General features: G+C 36.2%; 2 protein-coding genes across 2 annotated transcripts; both read right to left on the minus strand.

The window, feature by feature from the left end:
• Positions 1-9345: 9345 nt before the first annotated feature.
• gja1b (gap junction protein alpha 1b) lies at positions 9346-17058 on the minus strand. Its single transcript, XM_077552667.1, has 2 exons — positions 16943-17058; positions 9346-13261 (listed from the first exon to the last, which is right to left on the minus strand). Exon 2 carries the CDS (start codon positions 13243-13245, stop codon positions 12085-12087), a length of 1161 nt encoding a protein of 386 aa, XP_077408793.1. The 5' UTR covers positions 13246-13261; positions 16943-17058; the 3' UTR covers positions 9346-12084.
• A 1169-nt stretch (positions 17059-18227) lies between these two features.
• LOC144039730 (gap junction Cx32.2 protein-like) lies at positions 18228-24115 on the minus strand. Its single transcript, XM_077553370.1, has 2 exons — positions 24031-24115; positions 18228-20216 (listed from the first exon to the last, which is right to left on the minus strand). Exon 2 carries the CDS (start codon positions 20198-20200, stop codon positions 19343-19345), a length of 858 nt encoding a protein of 285 aa, XP_077409496.1. The 5' UTR covers positions 20201-20216; positions 24031-24115; the 3' UTR covers positions 18228-19342.

A 24115-nucleotide genomic window follows, 5' to 3' on the forward strand; every position in this document is an offset into this window, starting at 1 on the left:
AGAGACACAAAAAGTAGATGAGAAAGTTTTTACAATTACCATGTCCAAAAAGGAAGAGTAATAATTCCCCCCCAACCCCCCAAAAAAGTCAGAACATCCGTCCATCCATTTTCTTAACCGCTTGTCCTCACAAGGGTCGCGGGGGGCGCTGGAGCCTATCCCAGCTGGCTTCAGGCAATAGGCAGGGTACACCCTGAACTGGTTGCCAGCCAATCGCAGGGCACACAGAGACAAACCATACTCACAATCACACCTATGGACAATTTGGAGTGTTCAATTAACCTCCCATGCATGTCTTTGGAATGTGGGAGGAAACCGGAGTACCCGGAGAAACCCACGCAAGCACGGGGAGAACATGCAAACTCCACCCAGGAAGGCCGAAGCCCGGACCCGATCTCACGTCCTCTGCACTGGGAGGCGGACGTGCTAACCAGTCAGCCACCGTGCCGCCCAAGTCAGAACATTTATTTATTTAAAAAAAAAAAAACTTAAAACATGAAAAAATAAAAGGGTAGAAAGGAGAACATTACAAAAAAGTAATCACAAAAAGTCCACACATAAAAAAATAAATAAAAATACAGGCAGAAAAATACCATAAAATGTCTTTGAAATTGCCCAAAAAGTCAGGAAATCAATTTCTTTTTAAAGGCAGAAAATAACATTTTCAAGAAGTAACTATAAAATGCCAAAAAAACAAAAGAAGAAATCCACCAAATTACCGTATTTCCATAAAATTGTTAAAAATGTTCTCCCCCTCCCCCAAAAAGATTTGAGCAAAGGGGTGGAAACCAATGTCAAAAAATATGAAATGTCCAAAAAGGGAAGAGAGGCAGAAAATGACCACAATTTGTTCATAACATTGGCAAAAATGTCGGAAATTTGACAAAAGGGTACAAAAAGTCAAAAAAAGATTATAAAAAACTAAGTCTGAAAAATTACACAGATAAAATCCAAAAAAAACGGAAAACGAAAGGTAGAAGAAAATAAATCTCAAAATATTGGATGCTGCATATTTTTGTATTATGGTGTAGCTCTAATTAGCTCTTGGGCCCTCAAGTACAGTAGAATAACATAAAACACACAGTTTCATTCATCATAATGTTTAAAGTTTTTTTTGTTATTTATTTGGCCTAAAATGGGTCTAGACCCACATTATATAACTCAATCCCGGTCTGTATTGTTAAATGCTAGAATATAACATTTATTCAAAAGACTGTTATGTGCAAAAGTCAAGTTTCTATCCAATTGTTTCAAATTTTTTAAGCAAATTTACTGAAAATGTGCAAAAACGGACATATGATTTATTATGCCTGTTTCCATCTGTTCTTCTTTTGCGAATATTGAGAGGGGACTCCACCGCTGTAGGTGGCGGTATACACCATAGAGATGTGATCCACCAGTAACAGAACAGGAAGCGACTGCGCCGTGCGATGAGGTCGTATGAGTTTGCTTTTGTAATTCTTGATAAGCATATTAAAATTGTATTAATATTCGCTTCTTCAGTTAATTCCAAAAAGATTTCTGTTTCGTCATCTCCTCAAACATACTTTATTTTATCGTCCGACATTGCTTTGTGACTACAAACGTACGCATGTCGTAATACCCAGTCAAAACGTGCAACATGCCTCCGGTCTTGTCAGCATTTATTCGCAACACCTGTTCCCATAGCCAAAATTTGCATTTTCCATTTTTTGATAAGCTTCAAAATCCACCCCGTCCAAGAATAACATTTCTAGAGTTTCCATTCTGTTTTATTTTCACATTTCTTGTAAAATGGAATTAAAATGGGTGGATGGAAACCCAACTAGAATCTTCAGAACACCAGAAAAAGTCGTTAGATTTGTCGCTAGTCCCTTTTGATGAAAAAAGTCGTCAAGAGGCTTTGGAAAGTTACCACATTTAACGAGAAAGTCGTTAAGTTGGCACATTGGACAGGTGGTCATGCTGGGAGAATGAAATTGTGATTTCAGTCCCTTGTGTAATTCCAACAAAAAAACAAAAAACTTCATTAATTTCATTTCCATAACTCCACTTTGGCTTTGAAAACAGATTCTGACATGATGAAAAATTATACTAGTCATTTTTTCCCCCTTTAGGTCGCTTAAACTTAAACTTAAGTGCAGTCACTTTTCGAGGCTTGCAGAGTGTACATTGAATTTCCCTTGAGAGATCATAATCAGGAAAAAATGCAATACAGCACTGTATATTTATTTTATTTCATTCCTGAATGTCATTAATACGTCATATTTTAATGTCGTATTTTAAGACCATAAAGACTATTTCGGGCTGACACGGAGACTTCCTGGAGCATATCTGTTACTTGGCAACCTCATTGGGATGACACTAGTACTCACTCTTTGATTTATTGAAGAGCTTGGAAAGCTTCCAATTTGTTTCTGGGAAAGTCTGTAAGAATGATAGAATTCCTTAAGGTTCCTTACATGTTCTGTCACACTGATTTTTTTTTTCTTCAATGTTTTAGATAAAACAAACAAACCATTGCGTCCACCGCCATAATGTTTCCACATGCTTTCAGGAATATAGGTGAATGTTCAGTCTTGAATGAGATAATTATTTAACATGTCTAGTTCTGATGTCTTAGTGTAAAATTCCCTGTAGACCTGTTTAATGATGATATTATTAATGAAAGTTTACCATTCCCATTTGCCCCTCTACCTTTTTAACTCTGACACATGTGGTGTTCATGCTGTGGCTGAAGTCTGCACAACATGTGTTTTGATTTAGTGCGATGGAAAGATTAAATGGGGAACTTGGAGAAGTGAAAAAGAGCGGTGTCCTTTCTTGTTATGAAATTTAACTACAGCTCTCGGAAGCTTTCATAAAAGCTCGAGTAAAGCTCAGAACTGAATACCTGGAGCCTTATTGCACTCCTTTTTGTGGATCATGACTTGGTTTATGCGGTGTTCAGCAGCCATGCCAGCATTAGTTGGATGGTTTTCTCTCTCTCTTAAGGACATGATGCAATTCTCTATTAATGTCAGTAGTTAACAAAACAAAAAAAGAAAAAACAAATCATTGAGAGATGTGGTTACGTATGTATAATATATATTTTGTGCACATTCTTAACCCCTGGGCGTTATTATAGATTGATTAAATTCTTGTAATTTTTGCCAAAATCTGGCATTTCCTTTGAAGTGTGATAACTTAGTCATTTATGAATATTTTTTTCACTTTCAACCGCTCAAAATGTTCACTGGCATCAGACTTATCTATTCATATATAGTTTTTTAAAAAAAAGTTTTTTTTAATGCCCTCTATGGACAATAATAGCAGTATTATGCTAACAGCAAAATTAACTATACTGTATAAAGGAAAAAATAAAAGTCTAATTTGAATATTTCATATGACATATTTAGAGGCTTGAATAAGTCCATAAGTCATAACAATATAATATTTTTATGCATGCCCAGTTTTTCACAATGGCATTTTTCTGAATAGCACAAAACTCTTGTAATTTTGCCAAAATCTGGCATTTCCTTTGAAGTGAGATAACTTAGTCATTTATGAATATTTTTTCACTTTCAACCACTCAAAATGTTCAGTGGCATCAGACCTATCTATACATATATAGTTTTTATTTTATTTTATTTTTTTAATGCCCCCTATGGACAGTAATAGCAGTATTATGCTAATAGCAAGACTAACTATGCTGTATATATATATATATATAAAATAAAAGACTAATTTGAATATTTCATATGACATAGTTAGAGGCTCAAACAAGGTCATAAGTCATAACAATAGAATTTTTTTATGCATGCCCAGTTTTTACACAATGGCATTTTTCAAAACTCTTGTAATTTTGCCAAAATCAGGCATTTCCTTTGAAGTGAGATAACTTAGTCATTTATGAATATTTTTTTCATTTTCAACCGCTCAAAATGTTCAGTGGCATCAGACCTATCTATACATATATAGTTTTTATTTTATTAATTTTTTTAATGCCCCCTATGGACAATAATAGCAGCATTATGCTAATAGCAAGACTAACTATGCTGTATATATATATATAAAATAAAAGACTAATTTGAATATTTCATATGACATAGTTAAAGGCTCAAACAAGGTCATAAGTCATAACAATAGAATTTTTTTATGCATGCCCAGTTTTTCACAATGGCATTTTTCTGAATAGCACAAAACTCTTGTAATTTTGCCAAAATCCAGCATTTCCTTTGAAGTGAGATAACTTAGTCATTTATGAATATTTTTTTCACTTTCAACCACTCAAAATGTTCAGTGGCATCAGACCTATCTATACATATATAGTTTTTATTTTATTTAAAAATTTTAATTCCCCCTATGGACAATAATAGCAGTATTATGCTAATAGCAAGACTAACTATGCTGTATATATATATATCAAATAAAAGACTAATTTGAATATTTCATATGACATATTTAGAGGCTTGAATAAGTCCATAAGTCATAACAATAAAAAAAATTCTGCATGCCCAGTTTTCACACAATGGCAGTTTTCCGAATAGCACAAAACTCTTGTAATTTTGCCAAAATCCGGCATTTCCTTTGAAGCGAGATAACTTAGTCATTTATGAATATTTTTTCACTTTCAACCACTCAAAATGTTCAGTGGCATCAGACCTATCTACACATATATAGTTTTTATTTTTATTTATTTTTTTAATGCCCCCTATGGACAACAATAGCAGTATTTTGCTAATAGCAAAACTAACTATGCTGTATATATATATAAAATAAAAGAATCATTTATATATTTCATATGACAAAGTTAGAGGCTCAAACAAGTCCCTAAGTCATAACAATAAAAAAAAATTATGCATGCATTTTATATTCATTTATTAGCCTTTGGCGCCACCTAGTGGATTTTTGTGTTAACACTCTAAACACACAAATTCCTCTATTTTCATGTTTATGACTCATCAAAGAAGCGATTGCATCAGTAATCACGGAAAATGCATTTCACACATCAGGTTTACAGCATATCAAAAACTGTGACTTATAATGGGAGTCAATGAGCCAAAATCCGGCATTATTACAACAACTTTGTGTAAATCTCCTCCTCCTGTTTGGTAATAGTTATGAATTACAGCATGGCGCCAATTTGAACTTCTACATGTTTTAACAATCCTGGTGAAATTTCAGGTCCCTAGTGTATTTTTTTCAAATGCTTTTTCTTTGATAAAAACAGAAAGGCATAAAAATGCCAGAAAATGTACAAATAACGCCCAGGGTAAACATTATGGTACAACATTAAGTTGCTATGAAAGAAGAATGTCAACACAAAAGCAACATAGCATTTTCAAATTGTGGATGTGAAATATTTCATGAATAGAACAAGTAGTTAACTGCTGTTGACGGCGCGTTGAACTATTCAATGAAATGGAGCAAGAGCAGACTAGCATAAAGTCTGTTAGTATGTGCCAGTTAGAGGAAATAAATTAAGTCAATGACGTCAAATGAACCACCAATGTGATATTTCACTTACATTTAAAAACGCATACCTGACTGCTGGTTTTGTTCACACATTCCCAAAAGTATATTTTCACTTAGTAGGAGACATGCAATGTATTTTAAATGCTGACATGCAAAACACAAGTAAAAAATTATGGGTTGGATCGGATTCTGCCTTCTTAATTTTTATACACCAATCAATGTTCTGTTATAAATGGCAAGTTGTAAACGTGGATACCCCCTATTCCTCCCCCCAAAAATTCTGACTCCAGTTAAGAGTACCCAAATAGGTGCAAAATGAGTGCATGTACAAGGAAAGGATGTTGCAACAGAAAACGAAATGAACAAAAGGAAAATAAATTACCACAAAAGAGAAATACAAACAACAAAAAACTAATTACCAAACATTATACGCTGATATACTTACTGTTAGAACTCGAGAGAGAGAGAGGGCAGGGAAAACAAAAATCAGTAAGCACATCCAAAGTACAACAAGGACTAGAACATGGAGAACTTTATAAAACACGACCAGAAACAAATGGGCAAGGGTGAACAAGACAATAATCCAAAGCTTGTTGGCTGCCTCACTTGCCCTTGCTGCTTATGAGAATAAGAAAATAGTACTTAAAATATAAGTAAAAAACTTTGCGTCTTGAAAAACAAGAAGGTTCTCGTGAATGTTGTTCTACAAACAGGGGCCATAGAACTGAAATGCTGCCTTACCTCGACTGTGTGTCCTAGCTTCCGCTGCCCTTTTAAAACATATGGTAGTTTTCCGAACATCTGGGAACCTTATTTAACTTATGGTGGACTTGAAATTTCAACTATTGTTAAAAGAGCACTTGTATTTTGAAACAGCAATTTTTATTTTTGAAATGCAAGTATTATTATTCAGTTTTTCCTTTGGGCCAAGTTTTTTTTGTTCCGTTTGTGTTTTTTGTGTCTGCATTAAAAAAAAAGAAGCCAATACATATATTTTGGGGGGAGAAATGCTACTGTTTGTTTTTAGCATGTATGCTACCGTTTATTTTTAGCATGCATGCACCCAATAATGCAGTGTGATTTATGTATGGGTTAAATAAAGAAAAAGCACCCGTAATTCAGACTGCGCCATTTAATCTTGTGCGCTTTTTGGTCACGAAAATATGGTGCATCTCACATTGCCATACTTGACAATTTGAACATATTAAACATAGACTAGACACTAGAACAACCACATATTATACTTTGTATACACCGGTATATTGTAGTCTCCCTGACTGTCTGTAGTCCATCTGGGGTGGTCAAGTAATACACTTAGGTGACACGGTTGGACGCAACCATTTATTCTAGAAAGAAGGGTGGTCATAGTGTGAGTAAATTTTACACACATTTTTATACACACATTTTTATACACACTACGGAGATAATATAAAGAACATTTATAAAAAAAAATACATAAATGAATGTAGTATTGATAGATTGATTGCCAACAGTAATTTGGTAAAGGTGGCAACTGCCACCCCTTGTCAACCTGTAAAACCACCTATGGATGAGTGAATTATTTAAATTAACCATTACCCTCATTAATGCTAAAATTTTGTTGAAATATTGAAAGTGCAAAAAATTAAAAAATTAAATAAATGTGTACATTACTATGTGAATAGTGTGCGGATGGGCTTAAGTTTTCACACATTTTATAGGACAATTTTAAGTATAGCATACTTGAATGAATGAATGAATGAATGAATGAATGAATGAATGAAAATGTTTTATTCGGTTCATTGGCAAATAAAAAATTCAACATGGTCAAAAACAAAAAACTAATTCCATACATAAATATGCAACCGAAAGGGTGTAGGCAGAAGGAAAAGCTTTTCATTTCTGTGCCTACCCCTCTAGGACTACAAAATAGAAGAAAATAAGAAATAATCAATAATTCAATAATTGTACATTTTATATAGCACCAAATCAAAACAATTCGCCACAAGGCGCTCCACAGTAAGGTCTAACCGTGCACGTACCCTCCGAGCAAGCACAACAGCAACAGTGGTAAGGAAAAACTCCCTACTTCATTTTCAATTGTAGGAAGAAACCTCAGGCAGAGGCTCAGAAGATGACTATCTGCCCTGGTCATTCTAACAGCAGTAAAACAATACAGAGTACAATAATGCGGATTAGAACACAGATCATCCAATAGAAAATGAAATCATGAACAATGGAAAAGAATACCAATTACTATATTCATTTAAAAGATATGTTTATTTTTGTTAGACATCTTTAGAATCAAATATGATAATATGATGAAGTTTTAGTTTTGAGGGTCCATTCTTGGCATATGTATTATCACCAAATGGGAATTTGTTTGTTTTTATCAAATTTTTAGGATCAATCAATCACATTTATTGAAATGATGACTAATACATACTTAGCAGTGAGGGCCAGCCACACCTCCTCACTAAGAAAGGAGTTTCTGTCCATTCCTTGCTCAGAGTTCAATGAGAATGTACAGGACTCACCTCAGCTAAGACTCCTTGCTAGAAATATTTCGGTTAAGTTAGGAGATCTCTGAGAGGATTTTTAGAATCTTTAGGAATACTGGCCCTGATCTTCATCCGGACACATGCTGCTGTGTTATAATGTAAAATTGAGATATGGTCTTTAGGAAAACTAGAAAGCGGGGCATTACTGATTCATCCTGGTTAAGCTAGAGAATGTTCTCTGCCATCCAGGATTTAACGTCTATAATACAGTTTAAAAGAGCATCCATTGGACTGGTGTCATCAGGATGTACACACAGCTGTGTTGTAATGAAAATTATTTCCGTGCCTTCTAATGCCACCACCAAGAGTGAGCATGTACAAATTAAACAATAAAGGACCTCAAACTTAACCCTCAGGCACACCATGTTAGAGTTTCGAGGATAAATAAAAGTTTGGATGTACGATTAAATCTATTTACCTGTATGTGCCGCATCAGCAGGCTAGCCACATATTTTAGTCTGTTTAAAAGAATAGCGGGCTTGACCGTATCGAAAGCAGTGCTGCCTAGATCTAGCAGAACTAACACTGTTTGTTTATTGTAATTCTAAATCTTAACAAGCGCAGTCTTGGTGCTTTGGTTTATTCTAAAGCCAGATTGGAACCTTTCAGAAATATTGCAATTCACTAAAAAGTTGAGCTCTCTCTCAAATTTTGCTTAGGTTTGACAGAATAGAAGGGGCCTTACTACTTCTGCAGCAGGGAAGGCAGCCATCTGAAGAGAGTAGTGGTGCAACAGATCATACCATTCTGACATGTTAAGGAGGCAAAAACAACTTTAAGCCATTAATACCTTGTTATTTTACACATGAAATCATGAACCAACTAAGAATGTTTCTCCCTCATATTGCACTGAAAGGGATACTTGACTCATTGAGCCATTTTCAGCAGTAAAATGTTAATATTTTGTCCAGAATGAATTTCGATAACTTCATTATTTTTCCATCCATAATTAATACCTTTAAAAACTATTTCTACCACCTGCTGTCGACTGAACATTTTGAATTGATTTTTTTAATGAAAAAACCCTTTACAAAATAAATAAAGGCAAAGTACTATTTATCCTTGTTTTTTTTAATCCGAAAAACTATCCGATCTATGACTCAAATCCGTGATCCGATCCAAACCGTGACTTTTGTGATCCGCAGCGCCATAGGAGAGCAATTCATGTTTAAAATGTTCTTCACAAAACAATTCATTGAGTTGGCTTCAAAATGGCGAGAACTTTGTCAAGTTGAGGCTTGTGTCAATACCAAGACTGTCCACGAACCAAAAATTATCCATGAACACAGTAGATATTCTTTTGAAATGTGTTTTACAGATCTTAAAATGCAAAATGAAACAAAATCAATAAAACAGTCAAATTAGATCATTAAGAATAAAGAAACATTTATTGGTTAATACAGTTTTCACAGATACAACAAATGACTGTTTGCTTTGCTATCATGCACTTATACTGTACATGGATTAGCACTGTCTGAACTGCTGTAACAAATTACTATTTCTCCCGATTTGTCCGGGAAATATTCACATCTGGCCCAGAACAAATAAAGTAGCAGTTGGATGTCTCGCACTGTAGTGATTTCTCTGTTATGAAATAAATTAGCAACATGTAAATCAGAAAACTCTTCTCACGTTGTGGGTGCATCATATTAACATATATTTCTCACCTAGATCTCAGTGCGAATGCCATTGTAGCTGAAAGATCCATGACACATGTAAGTACCGACGGAACGATGTGTTGACTCATTTTCAAAGCACAAATTGAGATTTATTCTAATGTTTTGTAGTTGTGGAGCTACATTGGCATATATTTTAATATAACTGACTAAATATTAGTCCAGATCTATCAGAAGTCTTCTAAAAACTCACATTTTCATCGTGGCACTTGATTTACAGTACTACAGTAAGTAACTAGTTCTCAAGCAGCAACGCTGACATAGAGTTTGAGACAAAAAAAAAAAGCGCTAACAAGATCATTCATTCAAATATGTGGGAAAAAATGTTCAGCGGTCTCCCAACTTCCTACAAATATGAAAAAGGAATCAATATTTTTACCAACTAATAGACTGCTGTGTTAGAACAGTCTGATCCATCAATCCTGCCACTACTAACATACTCCTTTAAGGAAAAACAAAACAAAACACATAACTCCACAGAATGAAACGCCACATAAATTCAAAGTTTATCAGGAAAAAAACATCCAGACTGACTGTTGAACTGTAGAAATGGCCAATAAATACACAGCTAATGGTGAGTTAACATAAAATGAGGACTATGAGTAAGCTATATTGAATAGTAGTCAATTCTCTATCGGAGTTGTAGGTTTCCATCACACCCCAAGCAATACATATTCAGCAATCTCCCCCAAACCCTGTTTTGCAAAAAAATAAAAACCAAAATAATAATATGATTGCTTGCTATCAATGGAAAGACAAAGGGCAATGAAAGTAGGTGTTTTAAATGTTTGCATTTCAACTCTTAATCATCTTAATCATCTAATATTTGTAAAATACGATTATAGCCGAATGAGGCTTTATTAATTTGCAGTAATGAAGCATTACTTTCAGTTCTCACCTATTGCTGTGAATCCACCAAGCAGAACAGTTCGTTCAGTATGGTATATATCCCAAGTTATAAGTTTTTGGAACTATGAAGCTATGAACATATACACAGGCTTGGGGAATCCAGATCCAGGAAGTCAAAACCCTACCACAGGTTGACTTTAACCCAAATTTGACTCTAAACTGAGTCTATTTGGTCCCACTCTAAATAGAGTAAAATTTACACTTGCAAGAGAGTAAAATTAAAATCCTGCTGTGTCTTAGTATATCGGTCATGTCAGCTGGAATCTTCATAACTCAAAAACATCGTTGGTCTCCTTTTGGATTTAAGCAAACAGTAGGAGTTGCATAGCTCAGGTGGTAGAGTGGCAGTCTTCCAAGATGAAGGTCGTGAGTTAGTTCCTCATCCCTTGTGTAACTTCTTTTTTTTAATGAACTAGTAAAATTTAGTCAAAATCTCTCCTTGCAAAATTTACTTAGAATTTCTGAGTGAAAAAAATGATTTATTACATTTTTTTCATGACATAGGAACATTTTCTTATACACACCAAAAATACTTTGACCAAAATTTACTCTGAATATTTTACTCTCTTCCAAGTGTAAATTATAATCTACTGTATTTAAAGTAGGACCAAATAGACTCAATTTAGAGTAAAATTTACTTTACGGAATTTACTGTATATGGCAGGCAAAAGAGCTTGTCCCCACTTGTTGAGTAGAAGCACCTGTGGCTAAAGCCAAACTGGGGCAGGGTTTTTACTTTCTGGACCTGAATTCCCCAACCCTGCATATGCATGATCTTGCGTTGGTGTTTACCAAGCATCACACTTTCACGTTGGAAACACAAAATCATAGTTAGCTATTCTAAACCATACCACAGTAAATAAAACTGAGATGTCCTGCTGTCCACAGAGTGTTCAATTAATATGAAACAAATTTAAGTCAAGTAAATCATATTGGGCACTGTGTTCCGCTGGGGCTCGATCTCAGGATCACCTGTGCTTTTCACCCACTTCTACGGGTGAGCTCTGTTAATATGGGGGACCAAAACTGCCTAAATTAAAAATAAATAAATGACTAAACAAATAAATAAATGAAGAAAAATGAAAATAAAAGGGATATTTAAAAAAAATCTAAAATAAATACTAAAAATAAATATAAATATAAAACAAAGTATATATATATATATATATATATATATATATAGTTGTTTATTTCATTTTTATTTATTTTTGTATTTTTTTTATTTCTATTTTTTATATGTTTTTAATTTCACTTTTATTAATTTATTTTTGTAGTCATTTATTTATTTTAAATTTTGGCAGTTTTGGTCCTCCAAATGTTAAGGCTAGGTTAGGTGATGTACGCAAATGGGTCATCAAAAACTATTTTCAACTTGTACCTTTTGACAGTGTTACGTAACAAGTTTGAACGTCTCTTGATAAACTAAGAGTCTCTACGTCAAAGACAGTAAGTGAATTTAGCCCCACCCAGCTCCTGTTGACACCTAAGTGATTGTTTCCTGATTCTCAGGCTGCCAGCCAGGTTTACACATCCAGGTCGTCTGGCCTGGCCCGGCTGCTCATCCGGCTGCTGGCCCGGCTGCAGGGCCGGGCGTCCATCAGTGGCATAGGCTGCATCTCGTGTCCAGCCGATGAGGACAGTTTCTTATGCTCGTGGGTATCATCGGGGAAATCAAAGGCTTGCGCGTGCGAGTTTGAAATAGTGCTCCCTCCTCCTCCAATCTGGCCAAGGCGGTTCTGCTCCGTGGAATAATTGGCCCAGTTCTGCTCATGGGCCTGCTTGTTAAAATTACGACAAGAGCCTGTCCCCCTCTCTCCTGTGGCCAACTTGTAACCTGGGGGGGACATGGGTGAGAGTGGGGCGGTAGGGGAAGAGCAGCCATTATAGTAAGGATACTTGGTCGTGGAGAGTTCCTTTGGGGTTGGGCTTAAAGTAGGGTAGAGAGTGGGCTGCTGTTGGCCCTTCACACGATCTTTGATCCTCTTGAAGAACACATAGAAGAGCTCAATGACGTTAAGCAGCAGGGACACCAGCGAAACCACCAGCATGAAGATAATAAAGACGGTCTTTTCTGTGGGACGTGACAGGAAACAGTCCACCCTATGCGGGCATGGAGACCTCTCACAGGTGTAGACTGCTGACAGGCTGAAGCCGTATATGTACCACTGGATCACGAGAAAGCCCACTTCAAACATGGATTTGAAAAAAATGCTGACGATGTAGGTTCTGAGTAGTGCCCCCTTCATCTTGACTTTGCCGTGCTCGTCAATGCCATACTTGTGCTTTTTCATTTCAATTTTCTTCAGAGGGAGGTCAACATCTCCTCCGTCATTTTGTACAACTTTAAGCTCTTCCTCCTTCCTGTTCAGTTTCTGCTCCTTCCTGTTCAGGTAAAAGACATGAGCCAGGTAAAGTAGCGTAGGGGTTGACACGAAGATAATCTGGAGGACCCAGAATCTGACGTGGGAGATGGGGAAGGATTTGTCATAGCAGACGTTCTCGCAACCAGGTTGTTGGGTGTTACATTTGAAGGCAGACTGCTCATCTCCCCAGGCGGATTCGACTGCCGTGCCCAGGACCAAGATTCGGAAGATGAAGAGGACAGAGAGCCAGACCTTCCCCCCGGCGGTGGAATACGCCTGGACCTTATCCAACAGGCGGCCAAGAGCGCTCCAATCACCCATCCTCAAGGAGTCTTGGCTGGAAAAAGAAAAAAATCAACATGTAAGAATTGGATAAATTAGGACAGGTTTGAGATTAGAACCAATTTGGCCCAACCCATATGAAGCTCTCACTGCAACGCATGCTGAGAGCTGTCAAATGATTACATTTTTAAATGAGATTAATCACATCTTAGATTTTTGATTAATCAAAATTAATAGCTTGATTAAAACAGCACCTGTTATGTGTTAATTATTTCGATATAAAATGTTATGAGGACATCTTCAACATTTTTTGATCCACTGCACACTCTCATCCTTATGTTTTAATTGGTTAATTACTTGCATCATTTAAAATTAAAGAAATGACCTCAATATTTTGACATGAAAACAAACCAAAGGCTACAGACTAGAAAAATTATTGACAACAATATGTTCTATGCAGCCCCACTAGTCTAAATATGATATTCTGGTTAATATTGCATTAGTGGAATATGACTTAAGCAGCAAAATACAGCAGCTTTTATCAAGGAGGGTTGATGTTGTACTACGTTAGCAGTTCGGTCATTGTTTTCCAAAGTAAAAACAGATGTTTGCAAATGTCTTATTTTGATTAAACACAGAAGATAATCTAGTAATAGTCTTTTTTCACTAAGGCCTACAGAAATCAGTCAACAATTACTGTTGATATGATGAAATCAGAGGATTTGGACAATTTCAAATAAAAAAGATTGCTCCAAACGATTACTAAAATAGTTGTAGATTAATTTCATAATCAATTACTTGTCGATTCCTTTTGGCAGCTCTAGTCGACAGCAAGTGGCAAAATGGCTTCCCCCTGAATTGGATAAAAATAGCTGGATTTTGCTTAATAGCTCATATTCCACAAATGGAATATTAATCTGAATGATTTTACTGGATTTGGTAGTTGCAACGTCAAGTGTTCCAATAGTGCCTTCAGTATATTGTTGGAGTTTATTGGTCTTTGTGAAACAAACCTCACAAACTAATTCAGTTGCTGAGAGCAGACGTTTTGGTCACGCACAGCAATACAATCTTGTAAATTTGAGAGAGAAAAAAAGTATGTCCCTTTCTAACACCCAATATAACTCATTAAATGACTCATTACATAAATCAGGCAACCCGGATCAGATACATATCCATGAATCATCAAGATTAGGTTTGTGGAAATAAAAGATATAAAGTAAACTTTTTCACCCTTATAGAAATGAAGGTGTTAATTTTGGATTATTCCAGATCAAACTGGTTGGAGCTCTCGAATAAAAACATTTCAGTCACATGAGGGGATTTTAGATTAAGTATGTTCCTGCTGCACTCTTTCAGCATTCCCTTGAGCCCATGTCATGTGAGAATGCTTGTAAACAAACTGCTTTTGGTCATTTTAAAAACCTACAATTTGTTTATATTGTTGCCGTTTCCAACCTCTAATTGTGTGTTTATTGTACAGTGTTAACGATGCAGGTTGTTTCACCTCTAGAATGTGGCATGAAGAAGCATAAATGAGACGTAGCAAACATGAAGCTTCAGTGAACACCAAAATGATCTGCCAAGTTCTTCATCGAGATGTTGCAGGAATAAAGTTGCTCATTTATGAGAATGTGAAGTCAATGTAACATTGTAAAGTGTGTGTGGAGCGGACCGGAAAGCCCTGCTGTGAGCTTCTTTCCACAGTGCTCACACTGTCCTGTTGACAGCTTAGTGTTCACCATTATGACACAACTCTGTGCCATCTATACATTTTATTTTTACAGGCTAAACATGGTCACATGGAATTTGGAGCCCAACTGAGAAGTGGAGCACACCATGAACTGATTAACACTCAATCACAAGATCGACATATTCACACTAACGTCACACAAAACTTAATTACCTAATGTAGCTCGACATTTTTTTTTAACTAAGCGTAAACTCGACTACATCCCAAGATCAAAACATCCAAACTTGACACATAAAGGCCTAAATTGCCTGTGAATGCTGTGAACTTAAACCCTATGAAGCCAAACGTTTCATATTATAAATACAAGACATTTTGAGCCCTCTATTTCATGAGTATAATATCCCCCCCCAATTAAAACCTTGACGTATATGATTTGGCACATGCATTGCACGGATAATCCATTAGAGGGCAGTATCACCCAGCTGATGGCTTTTCAGAAACTTTGCAACATCGCCCCAATTGAGAAAGGAGAGACACTTATACTCATTAATAGTGGGAAATGTTCTTTCTGATTTTTGGAAATACTAATATATTTTAATTTGTTTGTTTATTATTATATTTTTGACAGTTATAAATGTAGGAATTTAAAGCTTTGTGACCGGATGTATCAAATATGACAAGTAAAAAGTCATGTGGAAGTTGATTTTCAAAAAAAAAAGTTGGGACGAGGGGGGAGTTTTGTTGGACCAATAAATACTCTATTTACAAATAATCAAGATTTTCTCTCATATATTTCATGGTTCATGCTTTATAGCAGTGGTGGGCAAACGCGGTCCTTGAGGGCCGGAGTCCTGCAGGTTTTGGATGTTTCCCTTCTCCAACACAGCTGATATATGATTAGCTCATCAGCAAGCTCTGCATAGCCTGATAACGTTTCTGTTGATTGGAATCAGTTTGTGTTGGAAACCTGCAAAACCTGCAGGACTCCAGCCCTCTAGGACCAAGTGTGCCCACCCCTGCTTTATAGGGTTAACAGAAATTCAGCTGAAGAAGGCCTAATAGCATTCCGCAAATTACTGCAAAGCAATCATTATTTCAGCAAAGCACTAAAACCTGCATAGTTTGACACATTTTCATTCAATTAGAACCCGAGTGACACTTATGACATGCTGGACTTTTTTTTTCTCCACTCAAGATTATGGTGAAAGGAATAAACGCTGCTTTACCAGTCAACACACAAATGTAATTAAATATTACCAAATCCTAACAAATATTCTACCATACTTTTTTTTCAATCGGTGCAAATATTGCCAATATTCATTTCTTTCTTCATACAAGAATCTTAATCCTCATTAAGACCTTGTTCATCTTGAGACTTTTCTGATCTTATAAATTACCGCCACATGTTCCCAAATTGATCTTGTTGCAAAACAATGCACCTTATACCGCAACCTAGAGAGTTGTGGAAGTAATAAGTTATTTTATGGTTAGTCAGCCACTAAAATGCACCTAAGTCAATCATGCCAAGTGATATTAAATGATTTTGTAGTGACTAGATGCAGAAATTCCCGCCACTTTCTACATGAATGACTTTGGTAGTAAATGATTCAGACAGCACAGACATATCCAACACAATGGCCCGCACAGAAGACACAGGATATGAATGGAAAAACAAGTCCCAGTTTGAGGTTTCCTGCTATTCCGCAGCTGCTGAACAATCTTTTTGAGGTTGTTTAACAGCTTTAAAGTGACTCACTCTAAGGTTCTAGGGTCAGGATCAGTGGTCCATAGTGCTACACAAGTTTTAAAGTGGTCTTTAAAAACAAAAATAATAATAATAATAATAATAATAATAATAATAATAATAAAGTGTTTTTTCTTAGAAGAAAACATTTGGATCCATATTGAAATTTCTATTGCAAATAATTATCTAAATTCCCATTTTCAAAAAGCACAGTTCAATTTCTCAATTTCTCTGTCCACACACAATATTTAGAGGCTTACTTATAATGAAGTATGGAACATTTGAAGCTTCAAACTTACCTGGAAAGTTACAAAGAGGAAAACAGGGAGCCCGTGGTTCCCTTTACGTTACGTTAATTGAAAATCACGCTCCAGAAAAGTCGACATCCAAGTTTAGGACCAGACGGGAAACTGAGCCTAACTTATCCAACTTCCCTTATAAGTGTCCCGTCAGAAGAGGGAGTCACCTGACCTTGACGTCAAACCCGAAGACCATCTCGCACTCCATGAGGATGAAAAAAGAAAGAAAGAAAAAAAATACTTTTTAAGGCAGGCCAACATGGGAAAAAGTTCAAAGCACCTCAGAAAGACAAATAACTAATTCGTGTCTTATTAAAACACATTTTCGGGAAACTTTTGTTTTGTTTTACTTTAATGTGTCTTATACAGGAAAAAAAAGTTGTCTAACCATTTTTGTTTGAATATGTCCCATTAAATTTAATAAAATTTCGACAGAAAGACAGTTGATTTGAATGGAGCCGAAACTTATGTTTCTCATGATTTGAACGCAAATCTTTCAACTATAACACACGAAACATTTGCCATGGTCACAAAAGGGTTCACTGCCAGTCTGCCCGTTATTTACTTTTAAAAAGGCCTATCATGTTATAGATCATGTTAAAAGTGAGTTTTTGAGAAGGAAAACACACCAAAAATCTGCTGAGTAAAACGAACTTTTATCACATAAAAGTTTCTCTATTCTCCGTCAACTTTTCTTGTTTCCATTTGCCCGTAAATGCTGCCATCTAGTGGCTGAATTAATACAATATAGATGAATGTAGCACAAGTTACTGCTGCATGGTTTATGCTTCGTAGCCTACATCTTATATTGATTTTGCCACATTTTGTCAAACAATGCGATGTAGATGAAACAGCGGCAGGTTAAGCTAGGCATTTTATTTGTGATGAATTTCCATTCAGCCATACCAACTATATTGCAGTGATCTATTAGTCAATGTTGACATCATATTATATACTGTAGGTAGGCCTACTGCGTTAGGGAGGTTAATGCATACATCTGAATTGAAATAGCTTTCTTATTTCTTGTCCTTAGGGTAGACGTGAGCTGAAGTCAGCTGACTCATGGGCGAGAGGCATTGTACACCTAAAACAGGTCACCAGTCAATCTAGACAGCTATCTGTACTCACATTCACAGCTATGGTCAATTTACAGTTTTTAATTAACATAATATGCACGTGAGAAAACAACTATGCAGATGGAAGTTTAAAAGTTGGTTGACTAACACACAGAGGGAGTCATATGATTTTCACATGTAATTTAATGATGTAAAAAGCGACTCATACAACTCTGCCGAAATCAGTTTGTTTTGTTTTTATTTGTTCCATAACATCTGTTCACAAACCTGAACAGGATTACTGGTATAAAATTAAGGGCTAATATTAGACAACAATATTTTTTATATATATACTTCGCTCCCTCTAACTTTGCACATAGGTGTTTCATTCTTATAAAACTCAAGATTTACAGTGGAAACACCGAAGTGGGAAAACCCTTATCATGCACGATTTAGAATTCAAATTAAAAAAATCATGAAAAATATTATTGACAAGCATTTACCATTAATTAAATATTATTTTATTAATAATATTATTATTACCATTTAGCTAATTATACAGCAAATTACTGTACTTTTTTTTTTTTTTTACCCATATTGCACTTTGTTTTACTCACAATGCATTGCTGTATACAGTTAAATACTTTAAAATAAAAAAACAAGAAAATTATGTATTTTTTTCACTGTAGATTTTACAGAAATTTGTTACAGTGTAACTTTGACAAGGGTAATGAATGATCGTACTAATCCCAGGACCAGGTACATATAGTTCTATATGGAATGGGTTTGAAGATAAATTGAAGGAAAACAGAAATATTGTTATAACAGAAAAATGTATGAAGGAAAGGGAGCGACAATTCAATCTTTTGGATACAAAGATGTTGTTTTATCTATGTTTGTACAGCATTGTGGAGGTTGATATTATTTATGTATTATTGCATGCATTGTTTTCAATCCTAAAAATGAAGAAGTATAAATAAGGTGAATATGATGTTATAATTAAAGTAATTATTAATGCTCTTGGAAGTAACAGGTACAGAGGTAGGGCACAATAAGCTACGACGTCTTCCTTTGGGAACAGTGATTTGCTTGTTTTTCATTGTGTTTTGACCCTTTTTTTTAAAAATCATGTTTGAATAAAGATTCATTCACTCATTAATTTTTGTGACATTCACCTACATTTGATACAATTCTGGGATTGGTTTGTAGAGCCCACACATTTATCATAGCACAATATTTGTCACATAATGAATATAAAACATTAAAAAATAAAAAATAAAAGTTGAATTCAATCTCTCTCCCAGATGGACAAATGGTCGATGGAGTACTTGAATTGTCCTTGTTTTCACTCTGAGTGGATGTGACTGTCATCGCTGTTTAAGCCCATGGTGACTTGAGTACGTAGAGGCAACAGAGGATAGCCTCCATATTGGTTTCTTAGAGCTCCCCATGGTGGGTTGTTTGGTGTACAGGATATCGGAGTGTGCACATGAGACGGAGCTGCCAGCTGTTTCTTTGCACTTTGCCTTTTTTTGCACAGCAGGTACGCAATCTCAATAATATTGAGGAGAACCGAAATACCAGAAACTGCAAGCATGAAGTAGATGAAGATAGTCTTCTCTGTTGGACGTGAAATGTAACACCTGGAACCGCTCTCCATTGCACAAGGTGGTGAATTCTTACAATGAAAATGTGCGACAACTTTGAGAGGGCCAAAGACATAGAACTGTCCAATGGTGAAGCCCACCTCCAGGATGACTTTGAACACCAGCTGGGTCATGTATGTGCAAAACAAGATGCCTTTAATTTTCACTTTCCCTCTTTCATCTGTGTATTTAGGTGTCTTCACTGCATTTCCCTTTATTTTGCTCTGCTCCAGCTCGATCATTTTCTTCTCCTTGTGTATGATGAAGACAGCATGGCCAAGGTATACCAGGGTTGGAGTTGACACAAATGTGATTTGCAGCACCCAGTAATGCACATAGGACATGGGGAACATCCAATTATAGCAGGAGTTTTTACATCCCGGTTCTTTAGAGTCACAATAGAACTCGGACAATTCATCTGCCCACACATTGTCTGCAGCAGCGCCCAGCACGAAGATCCTGAACACGAAGAGGACACTCATCCAGATCTTTCCTACCACAGTGGAGTGAGATTGGACCTTGTGGAGAAGTTTGGACAGGTATGACCAGTCACTCATGGCTAATAACTATCATCTGAGGAAGAGGAAAACATACAGGTGTCAAGGAAATAATTTAAATTTCAGTAAAAAAAAAAAAAAAAGATAATTTCAACAACAACAACAAAAAATGTGATGTATACAGAAGAATGGTAAATCTGCATGTACAGTAGTCTTAATTTTATCAGCTATTTTTAAATTTAGTTTCAGTTTTATTTAGGTTTTAATCGCGCTTTTTTAGTTTTTAACATAATTATTCCTACATCATCCAGTTTTTATAAATCTAGCATTTTAGTCTATATTTTAGTCCAAGAAAACACAATTTTATTTGTCTAGTTTTAGTCAACAAAAACTGTCATCATTTTAGTCTTTAGGTTTAGTCAGGACAAACATTTTACCCCTATATTTTTATTTTTATTTTTTGGGGTCAGCAGATAATGATCTAAAACTATTTCACATAAAATTTTCTCTCATTTTTTTGATGGAAAACAACTTCACACACAATTACAGTAAGTCAACAAGTGGCTACTATGGCTCCATGCTACGAGCTAATACATTAGTATTAGTTAGCGGTCGGATTAACATTATTGTTGGAACGTTACAGCCGTTGGATGAATGTCACTATTAAAAAGGCCAGGTTGAACTGTGTTTGGGAGGTTGCGGCGCCCTCTGTCGGTCAGTTTATTGGCACCGTTTCAATTATAGTTAGGCCACCTATGCTTGTTGTTAAAACCCGCGCGAATCAACAGACAAACGAAGTTGGTCGCTACACGTTCAAGCTTTGCTATAAATTCTAATTTCTCAATGCGTGCGCGCATTAGCGGGTAGATGCCTCAATGTTACGTTATTAATAGTTCTAAGTCATATACATTCATTTAAGTTAATGGTACTTGTACTATTTTGGACTTTATGAATCGTTAAGTAGCCCAACTAAGTAGCATTGATTAATTTGTGTTGTATTGTATTTGCATTACATAAATCACACACACACACACATAAACCCCCACCCTCACCCCACAATTAAACAACAGAAAGAGATAAGATGGTCTGATTATTGCCTCACCTGGACAAGCTATGTTCTAACTGGACATACTGCAGCGGTTATCAACCTCAGCAGTTTCTACCAGCAAATATATCACATTATGACTATAATTTGCTTCTCTCTCTCTTTTTGTTTTCTAACCATTCAACCATGAATTCACCTCCTGTCTGTCCCATAGGTTTGTGCATGTTGCACTCTCTAGCTGCAGATTTGACAGTGTCACAGTGACAGATTAGCAGAGACAGGATTTGACAATGCGGCCAATGTAGCAAGAGAGACAGTCTCTCTGTCTGCTCTGCTCCATGGGAAGAAAAAACAAAAACAAAACGTGGTAATTATTACTTTAAATTATTTTACATTTTTAGTTATCTGGTCCATGCTTTACATTGATTTTCTTTTCAATCTTGTAATGTCAATGAATTTGCACATTTCCTGTTCAAACACATGGACGAGAAGGAATGCTATAAATATTATTTATAGTATACAGTATACTGAAAACACTTGTGGTAACTTCATATACTGTCATCAGTGTTGGGAAAGTTCGTTTTCTACATGAAGTAGTTCAAAGTTTACTGCCAGTCTGCCCGTTATTTACTTTTAAAAAGGCCTGTCATGTTATAGATCATGTTAAAAGTGAGTTTTTGAGAAGGAAAACACACCAAAAATCTGCTGAGTAAAACGAACTTTTATCACATAAAAGTTTCTCTATTCTCCGTCAACTTTTCTTGTTTCCATTTGCCCGTAAATGCTGCCATCTAGTGGCTGAATTAATACAATATAGATGAATGTAGCACAAGTTACTGCTGCATGGTTTATGCTTCGTAGCCTACATCTTATATTGATTTTGCCACAGTAAATCAAACAATGCGATGTAGATGAAACAGCGGCAGGTTAAGCTAGGCATTTTATTTGTGATGAATTTCCATTCAGCCATACCAACTATATTGCAGTGATCTATTAGTCAATGTTGACATCATATTATATACTGTAGGTAGGCCTACTGCGTTAGGGAGGTTAATGCATACATCTGAATTGAAATAGCTTTCTTATTTCTTGTCCTTAGGGTAGACGTGAGCTGAAGTCAGCTGACTCATGGGCGAGAGGCATTGTACACCTAAAACAGGTCACCAGTCAATCTAGACAGCTATCTGTACTCACATTCACAGCTATGGTCAATTTACAGTTTTTAATTAACATAATATGCACGTGAGAAAACAACTATGCAGATGGAAGTTTAAAAGTTGGTTGACTAACACACAGAGGGAGTCATATGATTTTCACATGTAATTTAATGATGTAAAAAGCGACTCATACAAGTCTGCCGAAATCAGTTTGTTTTGTTTTTATTTGTTCCATAACATCTAGCTCACAAATTTCGAAAAAGGACAGAACTGCCGTGTACTGCAGTACAGGTGAGCCACTCTTTCTCCTGTAGCGCCTTCCCTTTTTTTTTTATAAGAGCCCCTGGAACGCTTCCACTTTTTTACCGGCATCCTGGTGGCAGTGCTAAATACTTAAGCTTTTAAACACGGAAACACTTACTGCTTTCTGCGGGTGGCTTTGCAGTCCGTTCCCGAAGCCGATTAGCTGGTGCGAACAAATGTATTTATTGATTTTCAACCGTTGGTGAATATGTGAATGTGCGGATTTTAAGTGTGATGCACCTAGTGTCCCGCTGCACGCATCGGTGCCCGCCTGTGCGAACTACATTGACTATAAAGTGCAATCGCACCGCCAAAAAATGCTCAACCCTTGATTGGTGTTTAATGTACCATTAGCCAAAGCAGATGACGCCTTTTAAACCCTCAAAGCTTTCCTTTCCTTTACTAACACACCTGATTCATGATCAGGAACCTTATCAAGCTTTTTTGAAAGCTTGCTGATGAGCTGATCATTGGATTCAGCTGCTTTGGAGGAGGGAGACATAGGCCCTTGTGTATCCTCACAAGTTTCTTACCGTTTAGGCCGTTTGTCCACACGATGCCACTGTTTCGGAGCTTGAAACCGATCACAGTGATGACAGTCATCACAGTAATTTTCGAAGCTCGATGACAACGCATTGACGCAGATTGATTACGTATGCGCCAATTCTCGCATGACTGCGCGCAAACGGTCAGTCTGTCAACAACAGTGGCGGATAGCCGTGTCGTAGTCGTTTTGCGCAGCCTCCTTAGCTTGCTTATGCTTTTGCAACAAAATATTTTGCTTCTTTATTCCCACGTTCAACAAGCGATGTTATACTTGAATCCCCCGCCATTGTCACTTCTCCTATGTCCGTCTTTCTCATGTTGTTTCGATACATGCAAAGCCATGTTTGTTTAGTAGATTGCAATAAAGTTTTAAAAAAGTGTTTGTCTTCTTCTTCTTCTTCTTCGCTGATTCTTCTTCTACGCTTTTTACTCTCTGTGGCTGCGCTACAGCACCACTCCAGACTTGGCCTATACATTACAACCATTAAACTTCCTCAGCGTCTTTTTTTGGACACACGCAAGTCTTGAACCGCTTCTGTGTGTACGAGATTTGTTTGAGAAACGAAGCCGGCTTTGCTTCAGTTTGGACGGGGCCATAGAAAACAAGATGGATAGGGGCTCTCGAGGATCTGGCTTAGGCACCTCTGATCTTCATCATGAAATGTCTTTTGTCAAATATAAGCTCAGAAATCTCAAAGTAATGACGCAATTTAATAAAAATAATTAAGCCATCATTGAGGAAGCATAGGCTGCTACTGTGTATAATATTGTGCCTCATATGAACATAACATAACAAATACGTACTATTTAAACATAAATATATATATATATATACTTGCCTGAAACACTTCCAGTTGCCAGAAAATATGTCAAAAGAAAAGAACCACAATTGTTTCGAGAACAAGGACGAGACTTAAATACAGC

Source organism: Vanacampus margaritifer, chromosome 19 (assembly GCF_051991255.1).
Source record: "Vanacampus margaritifer isolate UIUO_Vmar chromosome 19, RoL_Vmar_1.0, whole genome shotgun sequence".
NCBI classification, from domain to species: Eukaryota; Metazoa; Chordata; class Actinopteri; order Syngnathiformes; family Syngnathidae; genus Vanacampus; species Vanacampus margaritifer.